The sequence below is a fragment of the Chinchilla lanigera genome, unplaced genomic scaffold (assembly GCF_000276665.1).
Source record: "Chinchilla lanigera isolate Chin_1 unplaced genomic scaffold, ChiLan1.0 scaffold00040, whole genome shotgun sequence".
NCBI classification, from domain to species: Eukaryota; Metazoa; Chordata; class Mammalia; order Rodentia; family Chinchillidae; genus Chinchilla; species Chinchilla lanigera.
Genome location: NW_004955441.1, coordinates 13,888,726 through 13,900,834, shown reverse-complemented (window position 1 = coordinate 13,900,834; position 12,109 = coordinate 13,888,726). Strand labels below are relative to the sequence as shown.

Below are 12,109 nucleotides of genomic sequence, written 5' to 3'. Positions count from 1 at the left end.
TCTCCGCTTAGGCAGGAAGCCAGATGGCTCAGAGCAGGGCCCGGGACGAGAAGTCTCCCCAGGGCTCTGGCCACACTGAGCACAGCCCCACAGGTCCAGCGTCTGGAGCAGGGCCTTGAACTCGCACACAGACCCACAGGTATGAGGCCTGAAGTGCACCCCACTTCCTGGCCTCAGTGCCCCTGGGCAGACGCCCCGGCTCCTACGCATTGCTTTACCAAACTTGGTGCTCACGGTCATCAGCCGGGCTGCAGAGTAGCACGTGGCACCCCGCCCACCGCTGCCTGGACCCTCCCTTCCCAGCCTGGCACCTGGCCCGGGGCTGCCCACACCCATCCTGGCCTCCCCGCCAGGGCTGGACAAGAGCTCGCTGCTCCGAGCTTTTCCTGTTGTCACCTCGCTCACAGGGCCCGGTGTTCCCCGGGTGTCAGCGGCCCCCGAGCCTGGGCTCCTGGCTCCGGCTCTGCCCCGCTTTCTGTCTGGCGCCCTCATCCTCCCTGCTTGCCCTCTCTGGTTGGTTTTCTTCCTCTTGGCGCTATCCCTACCCGCTCTTCCCTCTGCTTTCTCTCCACAGGCTACAAATGGAAAACATCTGCTCCCTGGAGCTTTGCAACAGTCCCTTTGATTGCTTTTCTCGGAGGCATCCTGGTCTAACCCTGCACCCAGGGCCGCTTCCCGTCCTCCTGCAGTCCTTGCCGGAGCCCAGGCTCTCCCCTCCGGCGGGAAGGTGGGCCTCATCCAGGCCGGAGAAGCCCAGGGGCTGGGGGTTCAGGGCCACCCTTTGGGGCCTCCTCAGGCGAGATGTGCTTCCTACAGAGAGCCTTCCCCCAGACCTTGGAAAAGGGAAGAAGGAGAAAGAAGAAAAGAGGGAGCCATGTTGACTTAGAGTTCGCAGATGCCCAGGGCAAGAGGGAAACAGGTTAGGCCCTGAAAGGGGCCAACCGTGGCTCCACGTGCGCTCCAGTGTGAGAGGTCGGTGCTCCCCAAAGGAAATGAGGAAACGAGCACCACCCGCTTCCGTGCCGGCGCAGACCGGCAGGACACACGGACACCCGGAATAAAGGAGGCAGATGGAGGAAGGGACGAGAGAGAAGTCCCAGGCGGCAGGAAGGAGGAAGACCAGGAGAGTCACACAGCAGCTAGGGGATGACACGGGCCCTTCAGCCCTGCACACCGAGCTCGAGCGGGTGGGGTGGGGGCCGCAGGGCCTGGTGGCTTCCTGCAGAGGCGGGTGGGAGGAGAGGAGGAAGTCCGAGAGCGGGGAGGAGGACGGGGAAGAAGCACCGAAGGCAGGAGAGGGGCTGGGAGCGGGGAGAGTGAAGACACCCGTGAGACTGAAGAGCAACGGGGCGGGCAGGACCAGCGTGCGAGCCTGCTTCTCCCTCGACTGTGACTCTAACAAACACCAGCAGCGCGCACGGCTGGGGGGCTTGCACCTGCAGGCCGGGCACCTGCAGAACGAGGTGCCACTGCCAGTCAGCACGGAGCAGGCCCTGCGTTACTGAGACTCAGGCCAGCTTCCCACGGGCAGAGGGAGTCCCGAGCTGCTCCCTCAGTCCATCTCCCCTTGCTGGCACTGCCGGCTCAAGAGCAGGGCAGGAGCACTCTTGCTCTTGCACCAAGCACCTCTCCAGACCCTGCAGCACCCGTGGGGCTCGACGCTGCTCCCATCTCACAGCATTCCCCCCATCGACGCTGCTCCCATCTCACAGCATTCCCCCCGCCGTCTGAGCGAGACCCGGCAATGGGCTTCTTTCCCTCCTGTGGCTTGGACAGAGCACTGCGGAGGGGAGGGGAAGGGAGGGGAGGGGAGGAGGGCGAGGGCTGGGAGGGGAAAGAGGCAACATTTCCCACCCAGAACTGTTTTTCATGACGGAACTTCTTGCCAAAACAGGTATGGCTGCGATTTTATCTTGAACCAATCCAGGGGGATCAGCTCCTTCCAAAATGACGAAGGGATCGCTTTCTCTTCCTATAAATGTGTGGCAGCTGGTGGAGCCATCAGCGGGGATGGGGTGGGGAACTGAGGACAGTGTTCTTAGCCTGCGGTAGGGGGCGGTGAAGGGGAGGTTGTGGCTGGGAGCCATGGGGGGCAGACTGCTTGAGTGCTCACAGTGCATGACTGCTGTACAACAGTAGACGGCCCCTTCTTTTGATTTTTTTTTTTTTCCGGGACTGATTATGAAACCCAAAGCTTTGTACATGCTCGGAAAGCACTTTAGCACTGAGCTACATCCACAGCACCCTTTCAAATTTTGAACATGGTCCTGCTAAGTTGCCCAGACTTTGAATCCTTCTGCCTCAGCTTCCTGGGATTTCAGAAACATGCCATCATGCCCATGGATTTTTGATTTTTAATGGGGCATAAGAAGTTGTGCGTGGTGGTACATGCCTATGATCCCAGCACTCAGGAGGCTGAGGCAGGAGCATCACCATGAGTTTGAGGTCAGCCTAGGCCATACAGTGAGTTCAAGACAATCTGAATTTTAGAGCGAGACCCCCTCCTCTCTCTCTCTCAAAAAAAAGGGTATATGGACATCCAAAATAATGGCATCTGCCAGTAGGGGTAATAAACGATGGAGTTCTGGCCAATGATTCTCCAGGGAAATCATGTGTGTAAATTCCAGGATCTGTCCTTATGGGGAGCAGTGCTTCTCCCTCTCCCCCCCCCCCCCCGTATCTTACACCCTGGAATGTGAATGTGGCAGGGAGCCGTCCTGGGTCACACAGATAAGCGCAACACCCCAGGGAAAGCAGAGCTGTCAGCCCAGTCGAGGCTGTCATGTCCAAACTGTTACCCGAGACAGAAATAAGCAGTACCCTGCGCAAGCCCCTGCAATTCTGGGTCTGCCACCTGCACCCAGACCGTCTCCTACACTCCGCTGCCCAGCTGTCACCTGGCACACTGTACAAGGCATTCCATGGAGTCACGTCCACGACAAGGGCACAGAGGCAAGGCTGATATGCAGCTTACTGCCAGGCATGTTTATGTTGACGCGTCCCAGTCTAATGCCCATTTTGGGAGGCCTTTCCCCTGAGAGCAGCGCAGGCCAGCACCCCAGGAGGAAGTGCAAGCAGCATGGCAGAGAACATGGCAAATCAGTGAAACACAAGGCCTTGGGGGCTGGGAGGCCCTGCATGGGTGCTGTTTCCCATCCCACGCACACATGCGGGGCCGGCGCTCCCTTCTGCCCCTGGAGAATCCATACAGCTTCGCATCTCTGGAGATGGCAGGGGAACCTTGGCCTAGGAGAAGGCTTGTTTATTCTCCTCTGGATTCTTCACTATTCCTCCTCCTACTCAGGCTCCACAAGCCACGGGGCCCACCCCTCATCTCCCTGGCATCCTGAGGGACCTGAGATGCTAAGTGGGGCAATATTTGCATTATGAAAACGCTTCCAGGCCTAGCCTTTCTGTGGATCCTGGTCCAGAATTTTTTTCCATATTCAGAACCTGCAACGGGGAGCGTGGGGGCGAGCTGCATACTAATGTGGCCGTATGTGCAGAGCACGCGAAGGGAGACCTCAGAGCCGAGCTCACAAGCGCCTTCCACAGCCTGTCCCTCCACCTACCTCTCCTCCAGCTCCCCGGGGGACTGCAGCCCCACCCCCGTGGTGGGGAGGGAGCAGGAGGGTGAGCCAAAGATGAGGACAGTGCCCCGGGGCAGCTCTGGAGCCCGGATGGGCTGCCCGGTGCAGGCTCAGCCTTCCACATGGCCCCTCGGCTTCTGCTCCATTCTGTCGCTGTCATTTATTCTAGTCAGACACTAAACGCTGGTCCCGATTCTCTCTTTTTAATCTACACTAAACATCTTTGGCCCCGAGTTTCTCTCTTTTTAATCTACCTCCCATACCACTGTCCAACTGTCAAACACTCTGCAGCGAGTCGCTCCCACGCTGAGCACAAGGAAGCTCTCACACGTAGCCTCTACCTCGGCCCGACGGGAAGCCAGGCACCCCCCAGGGAGCACCTGCTACATGCCGCACTGGCTGCTCTGCATGTGAGCGAGGGCCGGCTAGTCTGTGTGACACCGAAGCCGGGGCTTCCCGACACCTGCCTCCCAGCACTCACCAGCCCAGGGGCAAGGGTGCCAGCTGACGATCACGAGGGACTGCCACCTGGATGCCAGTCTCTGTGCTACCAGCTCTCTGGCCTGTCCATCTGTGTGGACTGTCCCGACCTCAAACCCTCTCCCACTTGTGTTGGCTGCCAAGAAGCATTGCCAGGTAGGGAGGCAAGCACACTGCAGTGGGCCGAGAAGGACGCCCAGAGCCAGACACACTAGGTGACTTGCTTGAGGCAAGCAAGGAAGAAGAGCTGGAATTAGACCCTGCAGCACCTCCCTCCCCTCCTTCCAGGGCAGGCCTGGTGGGCTGAGGCAGGCACTCACCAGCCTGGAGCCAGATCTGTTCCAGCGTGGTCCACAGCTGCATGGGCCCCTGCTTCAGGACTGACGTGGGCATGGTCAGTTCTGACATGGCCTCCTCCAGCCGAGAGGCTGCGATGGACGATGCCCGGCGAGAGCCTGCAGAGCAGACAGGGTGGGGCTGAGCAGCAGGGCCAGGATGGCAGGGGCTGGCAGCTGGCAAACGGCGCACAGACCCACAAGGGAGGGCCCACCGCCCACCTCCCCGACAGCAGCAGAGGGAAGGTTCTGAAGGGGCAAGCAGGCAGAAATCCCACAGGAGCGTATCCCCAAGGAAAACAGCCACGCGCGCCAGCCAAGATGCTTGTGCAGCTCCTCCCTATAATCCAGAAAGCAGAAACTACCTGAACGTTAATGATAGGGATAATTAAAAATAAGCAAAGGCATAATCATCCGAGACACTGCAGTCACGACAGTAACGCCGTACACGTGTGAGGCGCACCCGGCACGGAAGGGTGCTCACGTTACACAGATGGGTGTGAACCAGCAAGGCACAAAGGAAATGATCGTATTTCTATCGAAAATGAGTACGAGCGTGTGTGGAAAAAGGTCTGAAGCATCACCTGTTAAGGTCTGGGACAGGGAATTCCCCGTTTCTCCCTTTGCTGTTTTATTTCTGTTTCCACAAGAGTGTGTTAGCCTGAGGGCATGTGCAAAGGGACCGTGGGGGGCTGTGGAGTGACGAGTGATTGGGCAGTGGCTCAGGTGAGACCTGCGCCCTTGGGGAACCTCTCCTGTGGCGCTTGCGGGCGGCAAGGGCCCCCACTTGGGACACATGAGCTGTTGGCATTTATAATTCCCACACAGGTGAAATGTAAGCACTTTCTCACTCGCCCTCAGAGGCAGTAAAGGTTCTAATAAACTCAGGAGACCTCAGGGCAAACCACAGATGACTTCAGTTTATGAGACACATGTACATGGAGTCCTAATAACTACACTCACAAGCCTCCTCCTAACGCCAAGGGGGCTGTCCCCTCCCCCGACCATTCCCCCCTTGGAGACAGCGGGTTCACACGCAGCTCAGAGCCCAGGACAGGCTGGGCGGGTCAGGTGCTAGGGCGGCTGCTGGAAGCACCCCCGTCACTTGCAACTTGGCTCAAGCCCACAGAAGGGAGAAAATGAGCAGCTCCACTACGTACAGCTCCACTCGCACTGCTGTTCTCTCATGACTAATTCTCCTTGTGTCTTTGGAGAAGGTGTTTTGCTTTAATCAGGTCCTCAGCTTACACATGTAAGTTTGCAGCTCCTGGATTCATGTGAACTTCCCAAGCCTTGGGTTTCAGAGTAGGTTTTCCAGAAGAGTCAGCTCTGAGCTTAGGAACACAAAGAGCTGGGCCCATTCCTTTCTATTTGACTCATCTGTGTGGCAATAGGTAGCCTCTGGCCTCTGGCCTCTGGCCCAGGACACCTTCCACGCCAGCCTCCCCTGCCCATCACCCAGGAGGTAGGGTCCCTCCCTTGCTCACTCCAGCTGCCCACCATCTACCTCAGGGCCACCCGATAGGTGTCCAAGGGCAGCACTACAGCACCAAGGCCCTTGGCAGTGGTGGTGAGGAGGAGCAGGAGTTTGCCCAGGCTGGGCAGATGCCACCCTCCACGTGTGTACCGAGATGTGGGCAGTGAGCTGTGGGCCCAGTGAACAGTGCCTGCAGGGCGCACCCCCACCTGAGTCAGCGTCGTGGGCATCAGGCAGGGTCAGGTGCATGCCGCTCTGTTTCTTTATGGTGAGCCCCTCGCCCAAGCTGCTATCTTTCTCCAGGCCTCTGGAAGACAAGGGAGGGCAGGGGTGGTAAGAGAGTGGGCTGGCAGGAGAACAAAGGAGCCTAACGCCAGACAGCCCCTGGCGCTGGGAGTCCAGTCCAAGTCAGGACAACCCAGAAGGACCGAGACAGCCAGGGAAGCCGGGCAGATCAGCACAGCCGCACACCACTCCAGGTCTGCAGTGGAGTCCTTCGTACCGTCTCCTTCCCCGACTGACACCAGGGAGGGCGCGATGCTGCCACAGGCCAGGGCAAGGCTTCTGCACCCTCAGTCTAGCAGAGCGCGGGGCAGAGTGTGGGGACTGAACCAGCTCCCCGAGAAAGCCTGGTACTTGCAGGGCACCAGAAGTGCTCCAGCCCACCCAGGGAAGGAGTGCCATTCCCCACCACAGGATCTCCTACCTCCAGCTGCCCTGGGACATGCCAGGGAGCCATGGGGCCCTGGGTGGCAGATTAGCAAGCACAGGGATCCTACCTTGCCTCCCACCCAGTTCCTCAGGCCCCTGTAGCTCCGCACTCCATTCTCAGAGCAGAAGTGTGGCTGCAGGGAGACACCAGCAGCTCAGGAAGGCAGCAGAGTTGTCTCACTCTTTCTAGAGACACACAGCCCCGGCCAGCCCCTTGCCCTAGCCAAGGATGCCTGCTGCCCTCGACCTGCACGTAACTCAAGAGAAAGGTCTCGAGAGAAGGAGCCATGCTTGGGCTAGAGGGCATCTTCCCTTCTGAGAGGCCCAAGACCATGGCCCTGCAAATAATGCCGGGGTCCCAGGCGCCTTCACCATCCTCAGTCAGGCTCACACTACCCAGCATGCGCCTGTGGACACACAGCCGTGTTAGAAGCGGCTCGGGGCGGTTCCCTTCCTCTCCCACCCCTTCCTACTCCCAGGAGGCACCCAGGTGAAGCACAAGGAGACACAAGGTTCAAGTCATGGCACCAGCCCTTCTTGGCTATGTCCCCTTCAGCAAAACTACATGACCTCTCTTGTGACCTTTCTCTCCCAAAAACAAGCCACGACCATCTCCACCTCACAAGGCGTCACAAAAGTAACTTGAGAGCCTAGGCAGAGCTTAGCACAGTGCTGCCTTCCTGTCTAGGTGCCTGACCTCTAGATTCTCCATCTCCTGCTCTCTCTGCCATGCTCTGAAGGGGCCTCTCCTAGGGCCCTAGAACAGTCCATCTCAGGGACTACTTGCCACATAATTCTAGGCCAGTGCCCAGCATGACAAACCTTAAACCCAGGTGGGGAGAGGAAACACTCCAAGCTGAGCAGTAGCAGAGACCCGTATGGAGAGGCTACAAAGCAGCTGAGGCTGGGTGGTTGGTGGGTCCATGAAGGAGCGGTCTGGGGGGTGATGGGGACACCAAGACAGCTGTGTGGCCTTGCAGAGGAGAGGTATGGGGGATGCCAGGGACTCTGGTGAGAGGTGGGAAGGCTGGCTGGGTAGGGTGGGTATAGGCTGGACCCTGGGGCTATGAACTCTAGTCCTGACTAACAGGTTGCCCCAAACTAGGTTATAATGAACCCTGGCTTTTGATCGGTGGTCCCAGGTGCACAGATGAATCTTCCCTGTCTCCTGGGAAGGCCAGGAGGTTGCCACATCCAGCTTGTGGTCCAGGCAGCTGGCTTGGCCGCGCCCTGCCCTGCCCTGGGTTGGGAGGCTGTGGCGAGTTTCCTGGGAGAGGGTCCCGGGGCTTCGGGTGGGGGTGCTCCACCAGGTTCTCAGGTCAGAGGCGGAGTGTGTATGAGGTGGTGTGAAGCAGCCCCGAAGCAAACGCCACTGGCCCCGCCGGAGAGCACCCAGCAGCCTTTGGCTCAGAGCGAGGCGCAGGTCAGGCCTTCCGGAGCTCAGGGTTTGGGTCCAAGTGGCCCCAGCAAGACCAGCCACCTGGATGAGCAGCCAAGGAGCAGCCAGCCCCAGGCAAGTTCCCCGCCACAGCCAGAGGGCAGACGGGCTCTGCCCTTGTATCAGCCGCTTCCCTATACTTTTCTCAAAAGCCCCACCCACAGCTTCCTCCTGGTGGCTTTCACCGCTGGTCCCGCTCTGTTCTGGACTCCCCTGGCCCCGAGGCCACGAAGGCAGGGCTGACCCTGTCTTTGCGTTTTACTGTCCCCCACCTCCCTGGGACACAATCCTCTGTAGGTTCCCGCAGGACAGATCTCCTCTGGGAAGTCCAGAGGCCTTCCGGCTACAACCCCTCTGAAAATGCAGTGGGAGAGGGGGTGCCACGGCCAGCAGCCCTGGAGAAAGGGAGAGTGGCCCAGAGGTCCAGAAGACACTGACCTGCCCCTCAGGACGACCTGTCCCTGTCCCTTTGGGTGCACAGGCTGAGCCCAAGTGTTGCACGGGCTTGAACAGACTTCCTGCATTCAGCCAGGACATGTGCGCCCGAATCCTCGGGACTTTGCCTTTTCTTCCTCTTCCAGCCTCCAGACAGAACCAGGAAGGAAGGGACAGGCTCCACGGCTGGGACCAGCAGGCCCAGGTTCAGGTCCCAGGACCACCTGCGTCACTTACCAGGTAACTCTGAGTCATCGTTTCCTTTCTGGGCCGATGACAAAAGCAGGTAACGTGTAAGATACAAGTGGCTGATTTTCCGGATACAGTGACGAGCCCGGGACCTGGCTCAGGTGCTCAATGACAGTGTCTCTGCCTTCGTAACCCCCTGAGCTTCCTACACACGGTCTCCACGCATGCCTCAGAGGACTGTCAAGACGTTAAATTCGGATCACGCGAACGCTGAGTTCCATCCTCTCCTCCAATGTCCTCACCGTCCCTACCTTGCCAGGTGCTGTGACCACTCAGCTGAGGACTGTTGCCCTGGCAACCACAGCCTTCAGACCATGTCCCCACCCTTGGCAACCCCAGGGACAATGACAGCCACTCACCCGAGCTGGGAGAAGCTGTACAGAGTCTGCCACAGCCGTAGCATCTGTCTGCAGGTCACGAGGGCTTCCTCTGGGCCTTTCAGCACCTGCTCCAGCTTCACCTTGGTGAACAGGAGGCTGCAGAGAGACGGCAGCCGTCAGCAGGCCCGGCGAGGCTTCCTCCCGGGGTGTGTCTGTGAGGGATTCTGTCCACCCAGCAGCACAGAGGGCGGCGGGCCTACGGGCGCCTCTGCCGCACCCGGGACCCGTTCTTCCCACGCTTGTTTCTCCCCCTCTTCACAGGTGAAGCACGAGGCGCTCCTCTGCCTCTGTCTGCGCCTGTCCTGCTCACACCACCGACCTGATCACATACCACCCTGTGTGCCCTCTCAGGCAGGCAGGTGTGACGCCCAGCTGGCCCTGCCCCCCACCTCCTTGGCTAAGCGGGCCCCGGGCCACGGACACACAGCAGTGCTCCGTACCTCTGGGCCATGGGGCCCAGGATGGGGCCTGGTAAGACGCACCAGAACGCATCTTCCCATCAAGGAGGCTACGCAGGGCACTGGTACCAAGGCCATCGCAAGGGCAGACTTCTACTTTCTGCCTTGTAGGCACACAGTGGGCGCTGCCTGGCATCTAAATGGAACTGCGGATTTTGCTGGCTGAGCCTGAGTTCACGCAAATGGTCCCGTTACACTTTATTAAAGTTATTCCTTAAATTTCCTATGACAGCCAGCTCCCTTGGATAAGAGGATTAACTGACATGAAACCCCACTCGATTCCCACTTAGGCATGGTTGCTGTACCACGAGAGTCGCTTCAGACCTGCAACTTGAAAGGTCAGGGTGGGTGCAGGAAGCGGTCCTTACGGCGGGTGACAGGCGGGACCGTGGACGGGGCACCCGAGACCCAGCAAGGACGGCCAGTGCCGCACCACGACACGTGTGCACTAGGGCCCGGCGGGGGAGCGGGCTGGAGCCCCTGCCAGGGCAAACGGTAGCCCTCTGGGTGTTGGGCAGGTCTAGGAGTGCAGGAGGAGGGCTCCCAGCAGCTGCTATTTCCCACTGCACGGCAATACCACGTGTCCCCACGGCCGGCTCGGCCAGCGACACTGAGGCTCAGCGGCTGCCGCACACGGCCGTGGCTGCCTCTCGTGGAGGGGTCAGCAGCGAGTGAGCCAACTTGGCGGTGAGGCCCTGAGCCCGGTCACTGCCTGGCAGAAGTGCGGCCCGCACAGGCCTTCTGCGCTGAGGCCCACCCAGACTCCCAGGCTGCGGAAGGGAGCTGCCCCTGACAGCCCCCTACTGGGCCCAGCCCTGCTTCCTCACACAAGCCCCAACACCCGGGCCTCCAGGTTCCCTCTGCCCTTCTTTACACTCCTCCTCGTCTGTGACTTGCAGAAAACAACGCCTCCCCACACACACAGGGCTCTGCTCTCCATCCTCGCCCCTCCCCAAGCCCGACTTTCACCCACCCTTGCCTGCTGGTCTGCACCCTCAAGGAGGGACCCACAGTCGGCCTCTGAGGCCCCAAGGGTAGAAGGCGGGATCCCCGCAGTGGCTGCGCAGGAGCCTGCCGGGCAGGACTGGCTCTCGGCCCCAGTGTCTTGTCCCAGATTCTTGAAGGTCCAGTGCTCCACCAGTGTTAGGCATCTCTGCTTTCAGGGATATGAAGGAGAAGATGCAATTTCTGTCTTCAAGTTAACAATTAGTGTGCTATACATGTCAAGCTGCCCAGAGAATCAAGAGCTGTATTTCTGGTTCAGACTCAGGGCTAGCAAGGGAGACAGGGTCTCACTGCAGCTGGCCTGTGATGGGCACGGTTGGGGGGCATGGCTGGCAGTGGGGGAGAGGCTGTGGAGGAGGGTGAGGTCAGAGCAGAGGGTGTTGGTGAGGCCAGGAAGCCTAGACCAAGGCAGCAGAGTCCCTGGGCAAGTGACTCTAACCTGCCCAGGGCTGGGTGGGGACAGTGCACTGGGCAGACCAGCCCTGCAGCATTCCTGGCTCCCTGCAGACCCTGTCCCTCCTCAGCAGCTCCTCTGGGCCAGAGCTCCTTCCCACTGCTGCCCTGGCATCCCCGAGAGCCAGGATGGTCCTTGGCAGACCTGACCATACCACGTGCCCTGGACAGAAAGCTGAGCTGGCACCCCAGCAGCTTCCATCACAGCGAGCTGCATCCTTGAGGCTGCTGACATTCCACTGGCGTGAGTGGCCCTGGGTGGAATTTCTCAACCCAACCACATCCTCCCCAGGCAGGGCAAGTGCTCCAACAGTCACTCTGGTCTGATCCCCACGCCTGGAGCCCGAGCCCCAGTCGAGGTGCTTCCTTGGTCTAGGGCTGATCATCCTCCCAGCAGTCCCAGCACTCAGGTGACCTTCAGGCCTTCCGGTCTACCCTCCACCCCCCACTCCTGCCATGACCTTGGGCTGGTCACATGGGACTCCACACCTCCCGGAGCCCAGGATCTGGGACTTGTCCCTGCTCTGCTCCACGTTATGGCCTCGGCTGGGACTCACCCTTCCCCCTCGGACATCTGGTCAACTCCTAACCAGATGTCACCCTCTTTCTCTGTGTGTCCCCTTGAGGGCTGGACATACTCCTTCAGGACAGCTGTCACTGTGTGTGGATGTGGCCATTTGCATGCCTGCTAGCTTGCCTCTGATTTACTCCTGAACTTGCCCTGCTCACACCGACAGCAAACACTCCCGGCTCCTCTGTAAAAACCTAGCACTGCGGGAACAGGCTCCCCTCCCTCCCCTCCTGACCACTGCAATAGGTGGCTGCTACCCACCCACACGCCTGGGGCTTACACCGAGCCCACACAGCAAGGATCAGGAAGTCAGGGCTGTGCTGCAGAACACTGCTTCCTGAATGGGGCAGCGTGGCCAAGCCTAGCTTCTTGCCCTTCCAGCAGCCCAGCCCCCTCACCTGTCTCATATACAGGACAAGTCTAAAATGCTATTTGAATAAAGGATTGTGAGACCTTTCAAAAAAATACAACTCTACCCAGGTGTAGGAGCATATGCCTATAATCCCAGCACTCAGGAGGTTGAGGCA

General features: G+C 59.5%; 1 protein-coding gene across 1 annotated transcript in view; it reads right to left on the bottom strand.

The window, feature by feature from the left end:
* Positions 1–12,109, bottom strand: part of Ttc7a (tetratricopeptide repeat domain 7A) — a gene marked incomplete at its 5' end in the record, with an annotated part of 111,179 nt that overhangs the window by 15,135 nt on the left and 83,935 nt on the right. The window contains 3 exon segments of the mRNA XM_013517568.1: positions 4,391–4,525; positions 6,092–6,189; positions 9,075–9,191. Of these exon segments, the coding sequence (XP_013373022.1) occupies positions 4,391–4,525; positions 6,092–6,189; positions 9,075–9,191 (350 nt within the window).